The 25,195-nt window shown below is 45.6% G+C and overlaps 1 protein-coding gene across 1 annotated transcript in view; it reads left to right on the forward strand.

Annotated features, from left to right (window-relative positions):
- The first annotated feature begins 347 nt into the window (after positions 1-347).
- PRKCH (protein kinase C eta) overlaps positions 348-25,195 on the forward strand; it is a 119,128-nt gene continuing 94,280 nt past the window's right edge. The window contains exon 1 of the mRNA XM_032996389.2: positions 348-837. Within this exon, the coding sequence (XP_032852280.1) occupies positions 478-837 (360 nt within the window). The 5' untranslated portion in view covers positions 348-477. The remainder of the gene's footprint in view (positions 838-25,195) is intronic.

Below are 25,195 nucleotides of genomic sequence, written 5' to 3' on the forward strand. Positions count from 1 at the left end.
GCGCTGGGGCAGGCTGGCGGTTTTCCCCGCCGCGCTTCTCTCGGCGGGGCTCCCGGCCGCACCTGGGCGAGCGGCGGAGGGGCCGGGCCGAGCCGGGCCGGGCCGAGCCGTGCGAACGCCCGTCCCCACCCCGGGCCCGCCCTCGCCGCGCGGGTTCGCGGCTCCTCCCCGCCTCGGCGCCGTCCCACGCCCCGGGTGTTCCCCGCCGAATCCCGCCGCTCCCCTGCGGTGGAAGCAGCCCGGGCCGGGCGCTGGGGCAGGGCGGCGGAGCGGCTGCCCGCTGCGGCGGGAGGTGGGCGGTGCGCGGGGGGGGGGGGGGGGGCGGCGGTTCCGGGGCCCCGGCATGGCGCGGGGGAGGGCGCGTCGCCGCCGCCCGGCCCCCTGAGGAGGAGCGGCGGGGCTGGCGGGCTGGCTGCCGGCCCGGCTCCGCGGGAGAGGGGACTGGCTCTCCGCCGGGCTCCCGGGGGGGCGGCGGCCATGTCCGGAGCCATGAAGTTCAACGGGTACCTGAAGGTGCGGATTGGGGAGGCGGTGGGACTGCAGCCCACCCGCTGGTCCCTCCGGCACTCGCTCTTCCGTAAGGGCTACCAGCTCTTGGACCCTTATGTCACTGTCAGCGTGGACCAGGTGCGCGTGGGGCAGACCAGCACCAAGCAGAAGACCAACAAGCCCACCTACAACGAGGAGTTCTCCGCCACAGTTACCGACGGCCATCAGATCGAGCTGTCGGTCTTCCACGACACCCCCATCGGCTACGATGACTTCGTGGCCAACTGCACCTTGCACTTCCAGGACCTCCTGCGCTCCGCGGGCCCCAGCGACAGTTTTGAAGGCTGGGTGAGTAGCCGCCCCGAGGAGAAGCTGGAGCCGGGCTCCTCCCGGAATGAATGGAGGTGCTCGAAGGGTGCCGGCAGAGCCGGGGCTTGTTCTTGCACGCCTGTGCTGCAGATGCACGCAGCCCCGTGTGTGTGTGTGTTTGCGGTTACACGGGTGTACCCCTCATGCATCTCGTGCCCCTGCGCGTTAGATTTGCTTAGACTGCTATTTCAGCTGAGGCACTTTGGGACCCTAAGAACAAAAAGTCTCAGCTGTCATAGCTTGAGGGTCCAGACTCTGTAGTTGGGAGCTGTGAAGTCTCTTTGTAGACCTAGCAGAACACTTGTAATTCATAACAGTCACAGTACACCTGCAGACTCACACGATCTGCGTACCTTCCTTCTTTTACTTAGTGCACAGAGACATACTTAGAGACTTGAATAGCTGGCGTTGGATGAATTTCTGCTCAGATCTACACATGCTTGCACAATTGTTTGATGTGTGCATGCAAATATCTTTGACTTCTCAACAGAATGGCAGGACTAGTCTTGTGTCTGTTATGTACACTGCTGTGCTGGTTGAACACAGTTTCATTTACAGCAAATTCTAGGTTATTTCCAATTAGATACTGCTTGCATCTGGCTCAGAGAACCTCGTTTGTGTCTTAGTTCTGATGGTAAGTGAAAGGAATAGTATGGGCTCTAAAACTGTGGTTTTGCTTCCAGTACTGTAAAGGAGGAGGAAGTAACTGTATTGATCCAGAAAGTAGTTTGCTTGTGTTAGGTTAAAAAAGAAAAAAAAAAGAGGCATTTCTTCTGGGTAGAGAAGGTGCAGAAGACCTGAGACTTTCCGAGGTTAAGGTAGGTATTAACTATTTGAAGCTGGGAAGTTCAGCACATGTGGTCAGGTAACCACCACAATCAAATCAGACCTGGCGGAAAGAGAGCTGACACTGTAGAGAACAGATAGGTATCTTGATGGTATCACTGGGGAGAATGCTGGTGCTTTCCATTCTCAGCCCGTGTCTGTGACTGAGGTGTGAGAATACACCTCTGGGGTGACTACAGGGAAATACCAGTTGCAGGATTGATTAATAGGTGTGTATTGGTACTATTTTTTTTTTTTTCCTTCTTATGGTGTGCTTAGGTATCTTATGAATAGGCTTGAGGTTCATGCACTAAAGGTATTCTCTCTCAGAGGGTCACTGATTCTGTGTTGGGCAGAGGGGTCCAAGCTAGCCTCAAACAAGTTAGCTCAGGTGTTGCTGCTGGCAGCACAGCCAGAGCAGAGTTCATGGGGGTTTTGCTCAGTGGGTGCGTACCCAGCTTCCCAGGCTAGTTGTGCCACTGGAGAAACTGCTCCTGGGACTTGTGCTAAAACAGTTTTAAATACAGAGCGGGCCCCTATGGGCCAGGGCAAGGAGTGAGCTCAGGATAGAGTCCTGTGGTTTTGAGGGTTTTCTTTGTGTTTGATTTGCTGGGGGTGTTTCCTCTTGGCTGTTGAGAGAGGCCCTATCCTCTTGGGAGGCTGGAGTCCCGGTCACACTAGGGCTGGCTACAAGTGGGGTTGGATTGCTCTGTTGCAAAGGTGGTGGCCTTATTTACATTACTAAAATATCTATAATAATATTGCCTCTGGGGCAATTGCCAGGGGCCCACTGTTTCTTTCATTTCATCCATCCTGCAGTGCTGATTTTTTTTAAGACTGATGCAGTCTGTGGCCTGAAATGATTGTTTGATCTTTGGTGAGGGAAAAGTTTCATATCCCTACTGGTTACGCATGTGTTTTATAAACTGTACCTGTGAGTTGACGGGTGCAATGGGGTGGGAAATCAGTGAGTTTTTTAACTACACTGATGTAAACTGATGTTATATCTGGGCATGTAGACAGAGACCAGTAACCGCTGCTCTCCTTTTCAGTTAATGTCTAAAAATTACAGCTGGTGTGGATTTAGCGAGGAGTGAGCAAGTGTTCATCTTCCGTTCCCCTTCTCCTCTCGCCTCCCTTTTTTGACTTGCTTCGTTAGCATCTTGCATAGCGTGCAACCAGGATCACATGATGACAGGGAACAGCATCTTGCCCTGATAATTTAATATGTCTTGATAAATCTAGCAAGGCTGTCACGGGGTTTTATGTAATCAGAATAGGAAGTGCTAGCTTGTACTAACCCAAGGTCCATGAACTGCTGGCACAATACAAGACACCCCAAGGGATTAGTAGATGATTTGCAACACCTCCACTCTGAAATCCTTCATACTGCCCTTTTTCCATTTCCAAAGCAAAAGCATATATAGGCAATGGAGGAGTGAATGGAGTGAGGGGAAAATTGGTGAATCCTCAACATTTAACCTGGCTTATGCTTCCACTTGTCTGTGCATGATTTTTTATTTTGATTTGAAATAGAATTTTATGTTAATTTTTCAGAGACAAGGATAACAATATATTGGTAAACTCCAAATGCTTCTTGGCTTGATAAAAGCCAGACAGGACAGGGCAGCTGGCTGCTTCTGCTTCTTGAGCTCTCCTGTGGAGAGCCAAGCTGCTGGGGATTTCCTGGGACTGTCCCTCAGCTCACGTGCTGCCCTATAAGTTTCGATGTGAACTCTCAGGCTCATGCTGCTCTGTTTATAAACGTGGATTTTCTCCTGCTGAAGAAAAATAGAAACTGATTAGTCGTAACATTGGTTAGCACCTTTTGTGAGAACTGTAGGAAGTGTCAGTGAGAGGCAAGTGGGAGCAGTTGGTGTGTAAGCACTGGTGCTTCCCAGATGACTTGCAGGTACATCACTGCAGTTATGACCCCAAACACTTATGCAGATGAGTAAGTGTATGGACATGAACTGTCTCATCTGTAATGCTTATACATCTGAGTCATCCCACTGGGTACTGGGACAGAGTTCTCTGTTCGTGGTTTGCATTAAAATCCATGTTCCAGAAACTCTTCAAAACTGACCCTTTCTCTTCTAACCATTTTGATTCTTTTCTGATGTATTTCTAGTAAACACATTAGTATGGTCTGGATATTTTTTTAATTTGAAAATTGGTTGTTAAACACATTTGATTAATTTTACACAGATCACATCTGTAACAGTTTATTAACTTCAAGATCCTTCTCTCTGTTGCCCATTTCTTATACTTACTTGTCAGGTCGCAGACCAGTAGTTTTTATGAATACTGTCAATTAAATGCAATCTTGCCTTCAGCATGCTTTAATGTAGTTAAAACTGGGAGCGATCTCTCCAGTACCATGTTCTTTCTGGTAGGCATTTTCCTGTGTGGGTGTGAAATTGTGCAAACCTGAATGGTAGCATTTTACACAGGTGCACATGACCCTGCCAGGTGCAATGCAGTAGAGAATTAAGCTGGCTTCTAGCTGAGAGCCGTCGTGTTAGGACTTACATCAGGGCTGAAACTTGTCCTTTAAAGCATTTAATTTTGCACTAGCATGTGCTACGATATTTTTACTTGGCATATGCATCTTTAAAAGGTCGTATCTCCTCTTTAACTGTTTCTGAGTGCAGTACAGGAAGCAGTCATATGTCAGTCAAACAACATAATTTGAAGTACCAAGTTGTAACTGAGAGGGAGGAGATACATAGGATTATTCCTGTGAGTTTTATGTAGTAGCTGAAGTAATCTTTAAGTTTGAGGAAACACTGTGTAGAGGCACTGAATTGCATTGTTACTAGGGAATTATTTAATTATGATTGTAAAAATTGTTAGTCCCTGGGTAGAGATGTCATAATTTCTAGGACTTGAACAAGGCGTTAAGATTAAACCTTGATCTTGAAGTAGCAAATTATCAGAGTATGCCAAAGGAAATTAAATAACAGATGGACTATAAGATTAATGAGCCAGTTGCAACTTCCTGATGAGTTTGTTACCATTTGCTCATGTGTGCAGGAAGAGATTAAAGCAAATAATTCTCATGCATTCCTTAGCTTGAGCTCCTTCACCTGTATCCCTTCCTATGATTTTTTTTCCTTCTTAAGGCAAAAAGAATTGTGTTTTACTCATGTTTATATGCAATTGTATTTATTGAACATTAAATTGAAGAGATAAAGGAGAATGCAGCTTTTTCCCTGGAACATCATGACCTCAGCAGGGAGCTGGGGTGCTGGAGGTCAAATACGATAGGGTTGATTTTTGTTTTGACTCCTGCTTTGCTTCAGAGTGTTCTGCAGGTGGGTAAAACTTGGATCAGGAAGCCAAAAATGCTTTATAGATGTTGACAGAGGATTTTGCAATGCAGTATTTTGTGTCTGCATCAGCCTATGCCCACCTGTAGCGATGGACTGCAGCTTGTAGAGCCGAAGTAAATGGTGTCTCCTTCCATAGGTCAGTAGCAGGCTGAGATAAAGAGCAATAGCAATCCGTGCATATGATTTCTGTTTCCGTGCATACAACAGCCATGTACATAGTGCAGATCTCTGATCTGTGTGAAATTCACACTGCACATTAATTGCAAACTAGACTTGAATAAACTATGCTCCTTCCCTATTTCTTGATAAGCTTTAAGTCATTTCTGTAATTACTGTTGCTGATATGCAGTTATTATGTTGAATGGGAATAGTGAAGAGAAACACCTACTGCAGAAGGTAAGATGGTTTTTAAAAGCTACCAGAATTTCAGCTTCTGATTCTTTCCTTTAGCATACAGCTGTCCTTTGGCCCTATGAACAAACCTTTCAAAGTGCCAGCAGAGTCCCGTGCACCAAGGCTACCCAAAAGTGCCCTGCAGCCTAAAACAGGAGCTGTAATAAATAAATAAAGGAAAAATTGGTTGCCATTTGTCAGGTATTAAATAATCCTAGGGCGTATGATGCTAATAACAGTTTTACTGATCAAGGCACATGGGAACGACTAGAGCTGACTGCGTCACGAAGAGCTGTGTCGTTACTGCCCTGTTTCAGCATCTGAAGTTGAGCCAGTTCGAAGTCCTATTTCTCACTCATCCACAAGCTCCTCCCCAGTAAAGGGCCTGTCTGGCAACCGTGAGCATCCTTGGAGACAACGTAGGCATTTTGCTTGAGAGTGTGTTAGGCTGGGAGGATTTGGTCAAAGCGTGGGAACAGCCGGTTTCCAGTGGTCAGAGCCACTGGGATGCCAGCAGTGTTCTGTGGGACTGGAGTTCATGCCCTGGCTTTGAATTGGGTACAGCGGGATGTGCGTTTGGCTGTCTTTCATGCAGCTGGATGCCTGGTCCTGCTGCAGTACCATCTTTCTAGTGGGTTCCTTAGTCTGTTTTTCCACAGCTAATGTCTTGAAGACTGTTGCGTTGATGCTGATGGAGTTGGGAAGGGCTCTGGGAATGCTGGAGAGGTGAGTGGGAGAGGAGCACGCTTTCCCACCCACTGCAGTTTGGCTGGGACAGGCTATTCAAGCATCGCTGTGTCTCTTTCCCTGGCTGCAAGCAGCCGCTGAGCTGAGAGCTCAACACAAACCCCACTGAAAAGTACCCAGGCCCTCTAGCTCCATGACATGGTGGGCACATAAGTTTCCAGGTGGAGGCTGGTCTGTTCCCTACACAGTTGGCTTGTCAGCCCACGCACTGGTGCTTTGGCTCTCCAGCTCGGTGGCAGCTTCTCGGTGTGGGGTGGAGCGGGCGGCTGGGAGAGGCCCCAGCTCATATAGTCACACAAGGCTTTTTGGAGGTGTTTGTCGAAGCCCTAGCTAATGTGGTTGCTGGGGCGTGAGGCTGACTTTGATGCCAGGGTTAGCTTTCTATTTCTGCTGCTAGCTGTTGCTCAGCTGGCGGTGTTGCCACTGAATTACCTGCAAGCCTCAGTTAGGGGGAGAGGGGACCAGCCAAGGGCTGATGCCTGCGTCTCCTTCAGCTACATTAGTCACGGCAGAAGAAGCTCCCGAGGGTGTTTGCAGACCTGTGACCCCAGCCCTGGGGTTGCTGTTTTCTGAGAAGCTGCGTGCGGAGGAGGAGGGGGCCAGTGAGGTGGCTGCAGCACGAGTGAGCCCAGCACCCCAGGAAGCTCTGACCCCAGCTCGGCGCTCTCTACCCCACCAGCCTCGCTTCGCTCTGCTCACATTTCGTATTTAGTTTTTACCACAGGTCTTTCTGTAAAAATGCATTTCGTCCAGGCTGTCTGAGGCTTTCTGTTTGGAGTATACTCTGAGTAATGATTTGGTTTCTGGCCATTTTGAGCTTATAGGCAATAAACTCCACAGAAAAGATTGTCAAGGGGGCTGTTTAAGCTATTGAAATGCCATTAGAAAGTCTACTGATTTACAGTGTGATTCAGTATGAAAGCATATCCCTTACTAGAAGTGAATAAGACTCCCACCCTTTCTTTGCATACTATTAAAGCTCCTTTGATGTTTCAGGCTTGATTGTAGCCATTGTCCTTCGCTAATAGAATCAAGAAATAGGGGACATTTTGTGTAACCATGGAGAAAAAGACGAACAGAAGAGTTATCAAGTGAAATTAGTTTCTGGCAGCTTTTGTAAGGGATTCTGGATCAGGCATCATGCCTTCTTGCCTCGCAGATCTCAGCCTATTTAGGCACGCAGTTAATTTACGTCAAACCATGCTGCAGACTTAATTTCTTCTGGAGACAGTGGGCAATCATTGTTCTGATTGCTTATTCCACCCCTGCGTTATTTGTGGGGCTGTGCAGTGAACCAGGCTGGAGTCCTGGATAACTAACCTGGCGTTGTGTCCTGGTGGAGCTCACCAGGCGGTTGTTCCTCTCCCGAGCCATGCCCTTGCTTGTGCTGGTACAAGAAGCCCTGGCTCGTTGTGAGGGAAGGACTTGCTTTATAATTATATCAAAGATAGCAAATGTATGTCTAAAACAAAGTGCTCCAATTAATGTTGCTAAGCCACTTAGGGTAAGCCAGACAAATGACTTAACTTTCTGCAATGCCAGTGACATTTTTTTGTTCTTTGATATCATGAGATGTTCTCATTGCTCAGGGAAGTCAATTGCTGAGGTAACCATCCTGCTTTATTTTGAAATCCAGCACGGTGAACAGATGTAAGCCAGGTTTTGTTGCGTTAGTGCGATGCTGTGCGAGAGCAAGCGTTCCTCAGCAATTCTGGTGCTACCGATATTCAGCACTAAAATCTCAGCATCTGTGCTGGACCCAAGGTGATGGAAAAATTTGCCTTTTCACTGCCCCTTGTGTGCCCTTGTTCCACTAGACCAGAGGCATCTAATCAATGACCAGATCTATCCCCCAGGCCTGCCAGAGCAGTGTTGCTGGCTGGGCTCTTTCCTGGGGGTTCTCAGGTGTGGGGCGGGTTGCAGGCAGAAGAGTTGCTCTGGCAACTGCCGGCTTGTTTTTGGCCACTCTCTCGTGGGACCCACTGCATCTCCAGAAGGCCTCGTGATCCTTAGCCCACTGGTGATCTGCGTCCTGATGGAGGGGGACAGCCCTCATAATGGAGAGGTGCATCTGCCACAGACAGGGGATGCCTGTGCCTTGTCTGTGTGATAGATGGATGTTGCATCCGGGGTTGTCTCCTCTTGCACACCAGTGAAGCCCAGCCTGGGAAGGACAGCAGCCCTGGGCTACACAGACACCGGGCCTCTGGGACTTCGGGTCTGGGGTAAGATTTCAGCTTGTCCAGTGGCCTTGCTTTTCACTGGATGGGAATTTCTGTGCTCCATTATATGGTGTAGACCTGCCCTTCGGGCTGGCACAGCTTGCACTGGAGTAAGTGTGCGCTGCTGTGACTGTAGCTACACGTGAGCTTTGCCAATGCAAAAAAAATGTGGGCAGGGGAGAAGGGAGGGGAGTAGGAGCCTGCAGATGACATTACATAAAGACTTTTTCTTGGTGTTCACCTGCCAAGTTTCATAAGCATTGAGTTTCATGAGTGACTTGATTGTATTTGTACCAGTGATACGGTGGCAGCTCTCCAGACTCCTTCCAGGAGAGGTCTCCTTGCTGTTGAACAGACAGGAGATGAAGTACTGGTATAGAAACAAAAGTTGGGCAGCTTTGGTAGCTACTTCAGTTTGTGAGATGGGAGATGGTTAAAAAAATAGAATAAATAGTCTAACATAACAATGCTGTGTAGGCCTTGATGGAATAATTTTTTACTCTTCTTTTTTTTTTTTTTTTTTTTTTTCGCTTTTTATTGCAATACCCGTATTTTTATCAAAAGGAAGAGAAGAGAGAGAAGAGGAAAAGGCATACATGGAAGATGTATTTCTAAACGTGTGATTTGGTGTATGAGTAGTACATGTCTGCTGTGCATTTTTAAAAAAATAATTTGATACAATCATTTTCAGTGTGAAATCACTTGACAGATCAGCAGAGCCCTGTAACCTCTCAAACGGAGGCAAGTGAGGGAGAGGATGTGAGAAACAGGCTGCGTGTCTGTGCTGTCCCAGGACATTGCGCATAATAGTAAGAATTATACTGACAGTCTGACAATGTGCATCTAGGGGCTGAGAAGAGGTTTGAGATGGTAGTTCTATATCTGAACACTGAGATGTTTTTCCTGCTGTTGTCTCATATGTTTAGTATTAGCCATCCTCAAAGGCAGGATTTTGACTTGTCAGCTGGGTTGATTTGGTCTGAAAAAGCAGCTCATACCATACCTTACTACAGCATTTCTGGTTTCTAGCCTTTGCTCTGGCCTGCTCTGTGGTTTCTGTTTTTCCTTTGCTTGTTTCTTGTTTTTTTTCTTAGGTCTCTGTCATTAGTCTCCATTTTAGGAAGGTACTGTATTTTGTGTTTTTAAGTAAATTTAATTTTACTCTGTCATGTAGGAAAGACACCATTTGTAAATTAAAGTCTTCATAAACATCTCCACTTCCTTGAGTATCTTAAGCCTCCTATGGTAGCAATGGGGTCTTAATAAAAAGACTTCCAAACTGCTTTTGGATAGAAAACATTTGCCATCATTCACAGTTCTATAGATGCTGTAGTAAGTTCAAGCAGGGACTAGTCATAACTATGCTGAGTGCTGTAGGTATGAGTCAGAGACGTGCACTGTCAGAAAGATCATTTAGGGTTGTGTCAGTTTGCTGGAGCTGGCTGGCTATATGGTCTGGACAGGAAAGAGGGTGTCAGTTTTACTATGACAGTAAAAATCAGCATGGGATGTCTGCACTCCTGAGTATCTGGCAAAATAGTTGCAAATCAGTGTTGCCTCTGATAGCATTGGAGTTAGTTTCTAGATGGATTCTCTCCACCTAGACTGGTCAGTGTGCTCATCCTGTACTAAATGTATTCAATTCTGGGCTAAGATCCTTCAGAATAACGATGATCTAGATCAAGAGCAACTAATGAAAGTCTAGCTTATCCTGTTTGAATTCCTACTTTGTCCTGCATTTATTTTCCTTGGTAAATAAGGCCATAGACTGTGTTGTTTTTTTCCAAGGATTGAAGAGCAGAGGAAAAATGCGTTGTTCTAAGTGGTGAAATCTATGAATCAATTTACCAAATGTTTTCTTCTATCTCGTATCCATTAATTCTTTTAAAATTTAAATGCTTTAAACCTGAAGAAGAGAGGGAGAAACCCACACGCCATGAGAAGCTGCTCTCCATACCTCACTTCTTTCTGGCATCTATTTTTATCTATTTTTAATAACATTGATGTGAAAGTTGTATTCTTCCTTTCTTACTTGTAAAATGTCACTCCGTAAAAAGCTTGCCTGTGTCTTCTGTAAGATTTCAACAGAATAGGAGCCTTGTGCTTGCCTCTGCGTTTGCTTGCCAGGTTTATATCTGTGAATTCCCAATGGCATCGATGGAGTTACCATCTCTGCTTTGCACCAGTCTAATTGGTAGAAGAACTGGACATGTTTCTTTCCTCCTCCTTGCACGCAACAAGGGTTTATAATGATGGCTGGGTTGTACATTATTTATTGAGCACAGTGAGTGCTCATGGAGCTCTGAGAAAGAGGAAGGAATTGGCTTCTGTGCAATGAGTTTTATTATCTAGGTCATTCACAGACTGAGGCATCTAACATTAATATATTCAATGAAAATTTATTCTGTAAGGCACTTTGCTTCTGAGCCTGGAAGGAAATATAACCATGTGAGGAAAATGTTCCTGTGCGGTCCAAATCTGTGATGGGATTTCTTGTCAAAGCTACTCGGTTGGAACATACAAAAGCTACAGTGGTGTCAAATGTTTAGGGTGATCCTCCGTCTCCTAACAGGGCTTTGTGGGAGTACTGCTTTTGATAATCAGTTTGCAAGATGGAGCCCTATACCTATCAACTACCTGTTTACTTAGTAACAGTAAAAAGTCCAGTGTAGGAGCTTTGGGTACTCCCACAAGAGTTGCTCACAAGACTGGCTTGTATTGAGGGAGTGTGACTTGCTGGAGATTGTTGGAAATGACCTTAGAGTCAGTTTCCTGTCTTAGAAGTTTCAACCTTTTGTTTCTGCAAGGGACTTGTGACACGGCAGCTTACAGACCTATGTTAAGAAAAAATGCTGGTTTATTAAGTCTTCCTTGATGTAGAGGGATGTAGTTGTGGTGGTTTAGTAGCTACTATAGAAGCAACTAAGTGATTCTCAGTTTGGAGTGGAGCAAAACTGGGTAGAAACCCAGCTGTGCCGGGATAAGCCATCTTTGTCTCAAAAATTAGCCCCTATTATAATAACCCCATCACTACTTAATGATAGTAACTAATTTTGACCACATTTTCAAATAATTATCTTAAGTAACATTTAGCCTGTCTTGCCAGTAAAAATGATAAAGTCTTTCCCCATCTTCTTGATTCTAGGAAGGAACATGTTTCACTTTCCTTTACAAAATCTTGCTGAATGGTTTTTGGTGTGAGCCTAGAAGAGCATCAAGTTCCTTGTGCTTATGTCCAAGAAAGGAGCAATTTCTAGAGCTGCACTAGTGAGCCCAGACAGTAGGACTGTATTCTTTCCCTTTGAGGGACAGAAGGGGTGTGATGCAGACAAAGGGATGGGCAGCAATGTTACAGAAGCAGATGTTGTTTCTCTTGTTCCAGATCTCTATAGGTTGTGGCTAAGATCTCTAGCTCTACCTGAAGGACAGTGGGACCCCCATGTTTACTGTTATGGTGCTGTCTTTGCACACCAGGACTCACTGTATTCAAATCCTCAGGGTTTGTCATCATCTTGGAGTGACGGTGTTGACATGGAAAGCAAACTGTCAGATTCTGGAGTGTCTGGCAGGCGCTGGAATAAGGCTTCGAAAATTGAGGCTATGCTGCACATCCGCACTGAATGGTTTTTAGCCCTTTGTAGACAAAATATGTTCATTTGCTAGTATGGATGAAACCCTTTTCATTTGGGCTAATGCTTACAAAGTCATCCAGACTAGAAATGGCGTTTGTGTTTAACCACAGCAGGCTTGTGACTTGTGAGCCTGTACAGGGCAGATGTAGGAGTGTTTTATCCATACCCAGCAGTGTTTTATCCATTGCCCCATGGGCAGTTGCTGTGCAGCAAGAGAGGTAGAGTGTTTTCTGCTTGTGTCTCTGCTTCTCGCTTAGCCATTTCACAACCAAGTGTCCTAAATAAATAAAACATCAGTCAAAGACCTAATGGGTTAATGTGGTGGGCTGTGAACTGTGGTTTTGGTGTCGTGCAAAAGCAGCGTCCATTCTGCTGTCTTTGCAGAGGAGTGGTGACAGCCGGAAGAAAAGTGGGGGGAAGCTGTGGGGGTGCTGAGTACAGTAATCTCATTCTGATCAAAGCTTGATACCAAGATGGCTTTTCCCTTTATTTTGTATCTACTGATGAACTTGGTTAATGATTTAGCAGTTCATAATCAACCGCGTGCTCTTCCCAGCAGTTAACTACAACCCCTGTTGGACACGTACAAAACCCCTCTGATGTTACCTGTGTTCCACTGGAGGGGTGTGGGGAGCAGTGTCTGTTAGCTTGCCTTGGGTGAGTAGTTGCTGCGTGTGGCTGCACATCTGCAGGAGCGGAGGATGTTAATGCTCACAGTGTAGAAATGCCTGTGAATGTGTGCGTGTTGTAGGGCAGGCAGGACCCAACTCACAGTCATTTCAGTTCTCACCACTGCTTGTAATGAGAAGAAATCCCTTTGGCTGGTTGTGTTCCCTCTGGCGACCACTTTGTTGAGTAAAACTCTTAGAATTAAGAACTTTAGAACTCCAGAATTTTAGAAGAGCCTTAGAATGGAGAATTGAAGCTGTATCCAGAATCATCAGATGGTTCATTTTAGAATTGCTCTCTTCTGACTTTGTCAAGAGCAAAATTGTAGGGCCTGGGTGGATTTCTTCGAAGAGAAGCAATGATCATACAAATTATCACATGTTCTGGCTTATGTGGATGCGATCTCAGAAGGTTTACGATGTGTCCTTGCAAGTTTATCATTTCCCTTTGTCATAGAGAGAAGTGTTTATGATTAATACGAGGTCAGTGGATCTACTTCTGTATATAAATAAGCTTACTGCAGAGACACTTGCCTCAGCAATGAATACACAGTACTCATTGTTTTTAAGCAATGCCACTTCTTATTTTAGTAACGTTTTGGAAGTGCCTGTTCCTGTTTGGAACATGAACATTAGGTGAGAAAAGAGTAACTGAGCCTTGCTGTTTTTAAACAACCTTCGATGCCCCTGTGTTTGCCTCCTGAAAGATTGTTCTGAAACAATCGTTAACATTTTCTCAGCATAAGTTTTGTGGTTCATTTCTAGGTGGACTAAACAGTCTCCTTATGTTAATAGTCCTGGGTATATGAAATTTTATTTGCAGAGAAATGGGGGGGGGGGAGGGAGGGGGAAGGAGGTTATTGGTTTTATTTGTTTGTTTGTTTAATTACTTCAGCTGCACAAAAATACTCTTTCTGTGCCTGATAATTTTTTTCCACTGTCAACTATAAGAATAGGACCCTTCTTTTTTTTTTTTTTTTTCTTCTTTTAAATATATGTGTAATTTTAGCCAGTAAATGATTAGTTGCAAAATTCAGTACACCTATAATGTTTATTCTTACTCCATCTCTAACAATATTAAGCAACTGTTTCCACAGGAACAGTGTTCTTTACAATAGACAGTGTTGTGGCTTGCTTCAAAGCCACAGTCAGAACATGTAGGTGTTTGAAGAGTATCAGATCTTTCCATCTCTTGCTGTGAATTTTCCAGTGGGTCATTACTTGTTCAGACTTTCTATCTCAGTATCCGAAACCACCCCAGTGCTTCATATTACTGTGTGTGGTAATGTTGCAGAAGCCTTTCAAGTGCTGTTGGGCTACAGGAGGAATCTTTTGGATTCATAAAAAGCCAATACTCATGGTGCAGTGGTGGTAAGGATCTAGTCAGCACCTCCAGCACAGCCAGTTCAAGGTCTAACTCTTCACTTCTGTAATCTTACCTAGAGCTCTTTCAATATCGTGCATATTAGAACAGCTTTAGGTGTTTTATTATCTTTCTTAGGGGACTGTGTTTGTAATGGTTCACTTCATTGGATGTCTGGCAATTATCAGAGGGACTGCATCTCTTTCATTTTCTTCCCCCCAAGGTAGTTACTGAGCATCCTGTTCGTACAGAGGAGAGGAACTGTTTGACTGGCTTCTCAGCTTTGTATTACAGGGCTCAGTAAACCTTAAAGAAGGGAAGTTATTTGATTTTATTTTGAAAGAAGATAAATGCTGTCCAGGGGATTTATGTCCTTGGCTGGTGAAAGCTCTCTGGTTAAGGTTATTAAAATTGATGTGACTTTTCCTGGAATGAATAAAATTTTGCTTTGGGAATTAAGGTAGTGTGTCCTCCCTCAGCAAGGGCTGTTTGTGAACGGGAAGAGGAGCATAAGGTCCAAATTAGCAGTACCACCCAGGTAGGGAAGTACTTTTCTCCAGAGGGGAATTTATACTTTTAGGTGTATTAGCTAGTGGGCTGGAGTTAAAAGCATGTGTGTTTGTAATATAAAGCACATGCAACGCTGGCTGTGGCACAGATAAAATGCCAGGCCTTCCATTCACAAGGAAATGAAATATTTATCAAGGAGGGAACATGACAACAGTTGTCCTAAGTATGATGGCCTATAATGGAGCCTGTCCTGCTCTTGGTTTACCTAGGATTGCTGTGTGTTTGGACTTGCAGTGATCCCCAGCAAAAGATCTGTTTAAAAAGAACATTTATTTGCAGCTTTGCAGGTGATGTTGAGCTTTGGATGGGAAATGTGGTCGGTATCAGATTACATTCTTGATTGACATATGAGCAAAACCACTCCAACCATGTTCTGACCTTTTCCTCTACAGACCTTTTTTGGGTCCATCCTCATTTTTTTTTTTTTTTTTTTTTTTTTTTTAATTCAAGGGACATCTTGGCCACATTGGTTGAGAAGAGTTTCCTCGTCTTGAAACCATGCTTTGGAAAGGGAAAAAGAAATACTAAAAAGGGGAAATAGGTGACAATATACTGTTGGTAGATGCCGTCAAGCTGCCTGTCAGCTTTCAGTTGCATGCAAACCCCAGAAGTGCCTCTTCCTTCAGATGGAGGCAGATAGCTGGGTCAGCGGAACAGCACATCCCAGTGACACGTCACCTTGTCACCCATCCAGTGGCCTGGAGAAGGCTGGAGGCCGATGCTTTTCAGCTCCTTCCTGTCTCAACTCAATGGCTGGAGTCACAGCTATGACTTTATTGTCACAAGTGGGTAGTGAGATCATCTCTCTCATGAGGTAGATGAGGAAAACTGTAATCACAGACTTGATGGGGCTAAAAATTGCTTGGTCTTGGACAGTCTCTCTTACTGCAGTGCTTGGCTTCAGGATTTTGGGACTTGCCCTCCCTCCCCCCCACCCTGCTTTCTCTACAAATATACAACCCAGGGCCCTTCACTATGAAGAACTTCATCTATGCATCCTTTTTTGAACTGCTGTTTTACAGAAATATTTTTATTGTACTCTTTCCCATCCTCCCCACCAAAAAAACCCGAACCTCAAACAGAAAAACAAACCCACAAACAAGATCCACTATACAAATAGGATATGATCTAACTTGGCAAAGCAAATGTTGGCAGTGGGTACTGGGTGTTGTCAGCTGCATACTAGATCCCAACCTACATTCTTTTTGCTGCATGAAGACTTGAGTGTGACTCCCAGAGCTGGACCTTGTGGGATTAGCGCCGAGATGTGAGCAGTAACATCTGGAGACCAGGAGCAAGCATCATACCTTCAGGAATGCTGGGGGAGTGCATGCCTTGGCACTCCTTTTTTTTTTTTTTTTTTTTTCTCCTACCTTTAGAAACATCTAATTGACTGTGTGGCCAGAAACTGCTACTGCTTTTACACAATGTTCTGGGATGCATGTACCAGGGATGTTAAACAGTTGCATAAACTGTTGGCAGGGAATGGGAGAGGGATTAGTGTGTAGGCTAAAGTACTTTTAAGCTTCCTTTCCATCTTTCCCTGTGTCCCAAGCAGATTCTCTCCTGTGAGACAGCACCCATATTTGATAGTTTGCTTTTCATCCTTCAGTCTCAAGTAGTTTGACAGATCATCTTGCAGCATACAGTGTGAGAAGAGATGTGGTGGATTAGTACTGGCTGGATATAGATGTTAGACCTTAATAGTTTCAGTGTTAAGAAATTGCCAGGTGAGGAAGTGAGAGTAGGAAGAAAGAAATCACTGTGATTTAATCCAAGATCTGGAAAGAATGGTCAGAGCATAGGTGCTTAGGCTTCTCCATGGCGTTACAGTCTGTGCCAGGATCTGGGTTTTGAAAGTTGCTGGAATTAATCCCTCCTTTTTCTATCCTCACTAAGGATGAGTAATGCAGTTAGGGCTTTAAATGGGGATATCTGTGATGGCAGCTGTAGTTCTAAAGACTGGCGTGCTGCTGACACATGTCATTTGAAATCTTATGTTTAGTCAGAAATATTGCTGATAACTTGATTTTGCACATAAATTAATTCATTGTGATACAGGCAGGGATGGTGGTGATGTGTACCCTTACCCCACATGCACCCCCCTCAGCCCCCTGCCATACACTTGGTGCAAGGCTTTGTAGTCACTGAAAACAATGATGGGTTGTTTTTTGGTGCTGGGTGCTGTGAAGCAACTGATTTTTCTTGACATCTGGACCACTGTGCAGCCCAGGCACGCATTGCTTTCCTGGGTACTGCAGAGTCTTCCTTGCACTTTTTCAAGGCGGTGTGCCTGCTGTGTAGTGTGCTAGGTCCGGCTTTTGAAGACCACAAGCTCCATTTTCAGCTCTGTTCCTGCCATTCCCATACGTTCCTTTCCTTGTCTATAAAATTGGTGGTGTAAGGTTTCCTCAGCACCCCAAGGGGCTTTGCAATCTTTGGCTGAAAATGTGGAGATGTGCATGATCTGCTATATGCAGCTCCTTTAGGAGAGGTACAGCTATACCGCTGTAGGAACGTGATACCGGGGTTCCAGCAAGGGGATGGCAGATTGTGTGGGAAGCTTCCCTGGGTGAAAGCAAGCACCGTGGGCCTACCTGGTATGGAGGTTCCCTTAGCCCTACCATCCACGTTTTGGAGTTCCAGCTATTTCCAGTGTAGTGCTACAGCAGCTCTGGAAGTCAGGCTGAGGTCGGTAGGCGATGATCAGAACAGATGGCTGTTGGCCCCTCATGCAGCAATCAAAACATTTGCCAACCAAACAGCTTAGTGCTGGATATTGCAAGGCCCTCTAGTAGGTACAGATCTTTTTGACAGTTTGTGTCAAAGGGAAGAAGAGGGTAAGTGTCTGCAAATCAGGCCCTCTGCAGAGTTTTTGGTTTGCATTTGAATCTCTGTATCATGGAACCCCAGCTTCCTGCCATCAAGCTGCAGACATCAAGATGCTTATCGCATCTTACTTCGGGATCCTCTTTCTATTTTACAGCACCTATTAGTAGTGATCAAACACCATAAATAGCTGGACTTGTCCAGCAGATTGCCTTTTGCTATACCACCAGGACTTAACTTTTTAATTATTATTAAAAAGATGGGATTCAGCTCTTCAGAAGTGAGTCTCTGACAGAAATGGTTGGAATAGCAGAAAGTTGTGATCTTTCCCCTTTCTACCTGGGGTGTTGAGAAATTTGATGGATTATATTTGGCGGACTAATGGATTTTAATGGGTCATGATCTCATCAGCTGTGGTCTGGTTTTAGAAAGAAGAAAGAGCTGTTAGACAAAAATGGAAAAGCAGCAGTTCACCAAATTAATTATATGTAGTAGGAAGATATTTTAGAAATAGTGACATACCTAATTGAGACTTGAATGAGAAGAATTTTACAGAAGTTTGAGATTATGCAAGAAAGCCTATGAATAATAAGAAAATGTTTTCTAGCACTGAATATTGGAGAACAAAACAAGTATGCAAGTGAGCGAGGTGCTGGGGAGACAACTGCAGAAGGGTTCTTTGCAGAGTACTGCAGCTGGTTTAGGGGTGCACAATTCCTTGGGTTGGGTCCATAAACAGGATTTTGAAGGCCCTGTCTGACATTGTACAACCCCGTGGATTTCCCTGAAGTTACACAGCGCTCTCCTGCTGTAGGTGTGTGGTGACAGCTCTTGGGCGACCAACAAGAGTGCCTTGAACACAGAACCTCAGACTGTGATGCAGACTTTGCTGCTTAATGGAAAGTCATGAATGATTCATAAGTCTGCCTAGGTTTGTTAATAATGTTAATTAAAACTGCAGGTGAAATGCCATGCCTTGGAAGACTTCTGAAGACCGAGAGCATTGTTATTGCTTCTCTGCCCAATCTTTTTGTTTCTCCTGTATTTCCACCTGGTGCCTGTTCTGTACCTCTCCAGGCAAAACTGGCGTCTCTGGTGTGTGCTGGCTGGTACATGGGCTACCTGGGCTTGCTCCCTTGCTACCACTCATCTGCCCTTTCCCTGTATCATTGTGAAGCTCAGCTATGTCAGTGTTTTACTTTGAGGAAACTCCTCTCACCAACTCATTGCTGTGACCCTTGGAGCGTTTCCAAATGGGGAAATGCCACCGACTTGCCTACTTGGCACCCCTCAGTGATTTATTTGTTTATGACTGTAAACATCAAAACTGGCACAACTTCCTGGGTTTTATGCCAAATTATATTATGTTAATATATGTAATGGAAAATACATTTGTTGATAATCTCCAGAACTGGGGGATAGAAAATGGTGTTTCCTCCATTGTATACTTGGTGAGAGACCTAAAACATGAGCTGTCAGCATCATCTCTTTGCAAATCATGTGTCCAGAGTGCAGTAGCAAAAGTGGTGTCCTAGGGCTCTTTAGCTGTTGAAAGATTTTTGTTTTGTTGGTAATAACTGGTTGTTGAGGTTTATTGACTTGTTTTTACTGTTCTTTGAATGGAAATAGAAGATTTTTGCTTGTTTGTTTGTCCAAGCTCCTAAGTCCTCTTAAGAGTATAGACCCTGTCCCACTTCCAGCCTCTTTTACCTGCAATTGTATATATAGGTGTTTGCAGGCAGGTTTCCATACACTGCATATGTAAAGCCGATAGCTTGATACCGACTACCAATTGTGTGTGCATGGGTGTATTTGCTGTAATTAAGTGTTCAAACAGGTGAAAATGAAGCCCTACATTTGCCATCCTGTAATTTAGTGGTCCTGCATTGATGTCAGTATCTTCCTGTTAAGAACTGAGAGTAATGTGAATTCCCCCACATCCCTTAATGAAAAATTAAAAAAAAAAAAAAAAAAAAGCTGTAGGAGGAAGGCAAGAGAAGTTGGGAGGAAAATCCAGTGATGGACTAGACATGGTGCTATTTGGCATGTTGTTACAAAGCAAGATGGATGTTTAATAACTTGTGTGCAGCAGCAGAGCTAAAGCTCTGCTTGTATGTGCATGTGGTACGGAAAGGCAGAATGTGTCCTGCCCACGCAATTTTGGTTTCACATGGGCTATGGTCGTACCGGCTGTGGGAGGGAGGCGGCACAAAGGTGTCGAGAGGCCCCTGGGGAAGCGGTGTCCTGCTCTTTGCAGTCGGCTGGGGTGCAGAGGCTCTTCAGGGAGGCACAGAGCAGCCTTTGCTCTCTGTCTGACGTCTCCCCGGGCTGCCACGTAGAGCAAATGAGATGCTGTTTGTCAGCTAGGTGGGAAAACGGAGCAGAGTTGCCTGCGACTTGATGTCTCCCGGGCGCGAGGCTGGTTCAGAGCAGGCTTTTTTTGATGCCTTGCTCCTATCCATCCCCCAAGGCTTTGCCCAAAAGGGAAGACCTTGGCCTTCCAGGGCTCTTGTACCCCAGATTGCTCCACCAGCGGACCCCGCCTGGCTGTACAGGGCTCTCCGGCAGCGGGGGGCTGGCTGCAGGAGGGGCGTAGGGCAGGGAGCTGCTGCCCGCTGCGGCATGGCTGCGCCCCGGCGATCGCAGAGCCGCCTGCGGTAAGCTCGGGCCGCGCACGCCGCTGCGAGAGCTGCCGACAGCGAGCTGGCAGCAGCCTGGGAGACCACCTTCCTCCCCTGACCCACGGGCCCGGCTGGGGAGGGGGGCGACAGACCGGCTCGTTCAATCTGGGGCGGGAGTTTCAGCGCCTGCTTTGGCGGTGGGGGGCGGTTTGAAGAGCCGTCCCGTGCTCGGCATGTTCTGTGCTCTCGGAAATTGGACCCTCGCTGCTAGGGTCTGGTCATCTTTCATGTTTCCTTCTTGCCCCGTTTACCACCTTAGTCATTTCTAGCCCCTCGCTTGTCATGGGGTTGTGGGTGAAAGCCCTCCCCTGTGGCTGACCTCAGTGTGTGCATGGGACTCTTAGACTCTCTCCCATCCTCCATTTCGTATTGAGTTTCACTTACGTTTCTGAAGGAACGGGTTCTTGCTGGGTCGTGGTACTGTTGGGGTCAATGCCCGGTCTTTGAGAAACTTCAGTACTGTGGAACTGATAAACAGGCAATTGGATTCCCTCCTCCTGCCACATAATGCAGGAAAGAGAGATCAGAAATCCCTCCACAGAGTGATTGTTTTTTGTTTGTTTGTTTTTTTTTTTTAAAATATAAGGGGAACAAAAATACATTCCTTAAACCAGTTGTGTGTATGTGTGTCTCTCTTTTTAACTTTATAATCTTACAATTTTTTTCAAATATACTGAAGAGCAGCCACCTGCAACTATTACTTAAATCATTCATGTTTTAGAGGTGGGATTTCTCAAAAGCAATATAAATTGGTGTAACTCCAGTAGGAGCTGGTTTTGGGTCATGCTTCTGAAAACTTAATTTTTTGAAGATTTGAAACCTTTTTATCTATATTTTATTTGTAGCCCTTCAAGTGGGTTTTTCTGGCAGAAATTTTCATGGGATAGATAAATCTCGGTGCAGCCCTTGCTTTTCCTATGTGAGCAAATATGTTGAGGTGGGTAACCTCTTGGATTAAACCAAACTAAAATTGATTAAAGAGTCCAGGATTGGCTAACAGGCATTAGTTATGCATGATTTTTCATGGCTGGTGCACAGCTTATAATTATGCAGCTTGACTGAAAACAAAAGTAATATTTTAAACGGCTGTCCTGGAATAAAAAATTAGAATGACAATATTACAGTAATATCTGGAATAACTGGTTATAGGAGTTACCAGAGAAACTAACTTTCCACCCATTTGTGGGTTTACCTCCAGAGTGTTAAACATACGGCACTAATAGTTGTTTGGAAGGGTTTCTTTTTCCCCGTGAAACTTTGACAGTTACTGTCATTTGCAGGAGGCAGAAATTTTGAGCCTTCATCCCCCACCAGGGGATGGCCAGGCTGCCCGGCAAGGGAGCAGGGATCATCTCTAGGTCTAACCGTGCACCTCCTGCAGCTGGAATCAGTGAGCTGTGAGGGCTCCCGCGCTCTGTGAATTCAGCACGGTGTGTGGACCTGCCGATTGGAGGTGGGATTGGCAGCCTTTTCGCAGTGCTGTGTCACCCTGTACTTGCTCTTTGTTTGGAGACCTGGCATCAAAATTAAATCTTGGTGGGTGCAGGGAGATGCCGCTGTTTGGCAGCACCAGACTCGAAGCTTGAGTGGAACAAGAGCTGGGGTCGCTGCCATTCACCAGATGGCATCTTCTAGGGCCTCTCCTGCTTGGAGCTTGCCATGGGTGGTTTGAGAAGATGTCCGTGTCTGCCCTTGGCACCTGTGGTGGAAATTACTGCCCTAAGCACTTGCCAGCCTTTGCAGGAATGAAAAAATACTTGGCATCTCACTTTTTTTTTTTGTTTGTTTTTAGTCACAATGATCTGAATCTTAAAAACTGCATGCTGTGCATTTGTAGGAAAAATACTTTAATGTATTGTTATGGAAATGAAAAATCCCCTTTAAACTAGAGAGCCCTAAGGATTTTTCAGAGGTGCTTGACTTGATAGACAAGTGTCTGTCAGCCGCAAAACATACAAGAGGGACTGATTAATCCAGACACCATGCATTTGGCTGAGAAAGTTGTTGCTTGACCTGTCCAACAAAGGCATGCTCAGGTCGAGGTGCTAAAATACAGAAACATTTGACATTCTGTAAGCATGATCTGTTAGGAGCTTAAACAAGAAAAATTAAAAGAAATAACTAGAGGCATGTGAAAAAACAGCTTTAACCTAACCCAGACTTTCAGCTCTTTTGACTGAACAGAGCCTTGGGAATTGCCTCTACAAATGACTGATTATACATGCAGTTCTGTTAATTAAATTTAAAAATTGTGTAGGAAGTCAAAAGATATAGCTACTTGTTTAATTAAGCTAATTAAGTCCCCAGGTAGCTTTTATATTTGCTTTATTCACTGCAAGTGTCTGGCTTGTTCTGGTTTTGAAGCCACGTCAGCATTGACATGACTTAGAAAAAGGTTGTACTTCTAGGATGCTTACTAATTGTGCCTGTGGGGAAGAAAGGACAGAGCAGCAATGGGAGAAAGGATGTTCTGGGCCCCAGGGTAAATGCAGTCGTCTTTTGTGTCTGATCCAAAGACAACAAAAAAGATTCCCACTGATTTCAGTGTACTTCAGGTCAGACTTCCCAGACTGGATTATCTGTTGTGGGGAAGGGAGGAAAAAAAATCTTCTAAACTCGTGTTTGCAAGTGCTCATGCCAGATGTGGTGTTGAAGATGTCTCTTCATCCTAGACGTCCACCTCGTCTCCATTTTGGAGCGTGAGCGACTCGCAGGCAGCCAGCCACCCTTCAGACCTGCCTCTTCCCATCCGTGGCGAGTTTTTCAGAGGCATGCTGGGCTCTCCGAGGCTGACTGACTATACCTGCTCTTCGAGTTCAGTGGATGCTTCTGCTGGGTGTTGATATGTTACCTGAGAGATTACACTCCTTCTGAATTTGTTTTCCAAGCCTCTTCCATTGATGAATCACGCGTGACCAGTTTTTATTATATGTGTGAAGGCATATGATTAAGGAGCCCTGTTTCGGTCTCCCTGAATCTGTTCCCTCGTTTACTCCCAAACTAGCTTTTTTTGTGATGTGGAGAAAGGGAGTTAATAACACCAGCCTAGTTGTTAGGAACTCTACTAGTACAGTCCTCTTCTGGAGAGGGTGTGCGAGATGGTTGACTGGGGCCCCTCCTTGTGGGAAACCGATTCTTCACCGCTCCCTTTGAAGTCACGTGGGAGCTGTGCGATCTCAGCAAGTTCAGGCATGGGGCACCGTGTGAGTGGTTTGAATTAGGAGTGAAGTCCTCCTCGGCCCTGTGTTCAGCCTCGCTGCCAAAGAGTTGTGTCTCATGATGGAAGGGTAATGAAACCGCGGCTGAACTCATCAGTCCTTACCTGTTCATTTCCAGATCACTTGCCAAAATCCTCCAGTGCTTGTTTTCTCTTAGGTATGGCTGTGAAGTTCAACAGAAGTTAAAGTGTATGCTTAGCTCTGGGCCAAAATCCTGTGTTGTTCTTACAGATACAAAGGGGGTTCCTGAGCTCCAGCAGTTGATCTTATCCACCCTTTGTGCTACGGAGGCACGTGCTGTCTTCCATTTCCTTGAACGAGAAGGGAGCGGTGATTAAAGGCTTTACTGCACTGATAAGCACACTTTCGTCTCCTGGTTAGATAAAACTTGGCCAAGTCACCTCTAAAGCAGCCAGAAAGTCAGTGTTTTCCTCCCAGTTGTTCTCTGGGGGACCAGGCTGAGGATGAAAGCGCCAGAGAGAGGGGAGGGTGGTCACTGTTCACAGCTCTGCATGCCAATGGTGTGATGCCGCACGCCACCAGTTTAGTTTGATTTATTTGGAGATCAGTGCACCTCATAGCATTCACAATATCATGCATGTATAGAAATTCAGACTTCTCCTTTGCTTCTCCCAATACAAACAGGACTTTCCCCAATGTGTTGCAGTTCCTGCTCTGATACTAAACCTTCCAGGTGGAATTCTGCAGTTCTCTAAAAGAAGTATCCTGTGCTGAATAGGTTTTGGCATTAGGAAACTTTTCTCTGTACTTATTACTCTTTGAATATTGTCATCAAATACATGAAGATGGTTACATTTCTGTATCATTTAACTTCTGTATTATGATATAACAGCTCCTGTTGCCCCTTGGCATCATCTGTGCTGCCTCCAGGCTGCTGAGTTTCTCTGAGCCTCTCCTGCTTTCTTTGAAAGATCAGCATCATCTGCATTGTTGACCCAAACTGACTGCACAGCCTGCTTTGGACTTTAATAATTATGTCAAGAATAATACTGTGGCTCCTGCTTCTCTGTAAAAACGTGTTTTATTTTGTATTTAAGCAGCCATGGTCAGCACTGGGGAAAAAAAAAAAAAAAGTGAGAAGCAAAACTTGGCTTATGTGTGATACTTGTGTTACGCCCGCACTGCTGTGGTGAGGCTGGATCCCAAGGGCGTTTGCTGATGCTGGGAGGTACCTACATTGCCGGAGCCTTGCCGGCATGCAGTCAGGGCCTGGGCTGCCAGCCAGCCGTTGCTAGATAAGGTTATTCCTTCCATGGCTGGAGGGCCAGTCCTTTGGCAGCTGCTTGCTTTTGACGTGCTTGAATCTTATTAAATAACAGAGCATAGTGAGCAGTCCTCTCAGTCTGTGAAAGTAGGTGCTAGTGATAGAACTGACTGAAGGGATTGAAGGAGGGCTTATGTTAGGAGTTCCTCCTTTTGGGGAAGAAGTAGGGTACCACAGCCCTCGTTTGTGGGCATCTGGTTTCAGATGGTTATAGGCCTATTTCCTCATGCCCAAAGGTGGCTGCAGTTGCTTGCTGGGTCGGTAAATCTATCCTGAAGCATGTGCTATTTCTGTAGCTTCACCACAAAGCGTGAAGGCAGTAATGAAGGTGTAAAGCAGGGGCAGGAACACGGGGAACCAAGTAGCAAGGGTGGCTGAGGTCAGCCCCAGGGCGCGGGCTTAGCAAGCCACTTGCTGTGCACCCCGGCTCAGCGTGTGAGCATCCGTCTGGCTGCACGGGCATCGCGGCTTGTGGTCCAGCAGGTGTGAGGAGCTCACAGGAGCTAACTGCCTCCAACGTGGGGGCCCTCCGTGTTGTGTGGCCGTGGTACGGGGGTGTCTGTGCAGTG

This window comes from Tyto alba, unplaced genomic scaffold, assembly GCF_018691265.1.
Source record: "Tyto alba isolate M040663 unplaced genomic scaffold, T.alba_DEE_v4.0 Super-Scaffold_29, whole genome shotgun sequence".
In the NCBI taxonomy this organism is placed as follows: domain Eukaryota; kingdom Metazoa; phylum Chordata; class Aves; order Strigiformes; family Tytonidae; genus Tyto; species Tyto alba.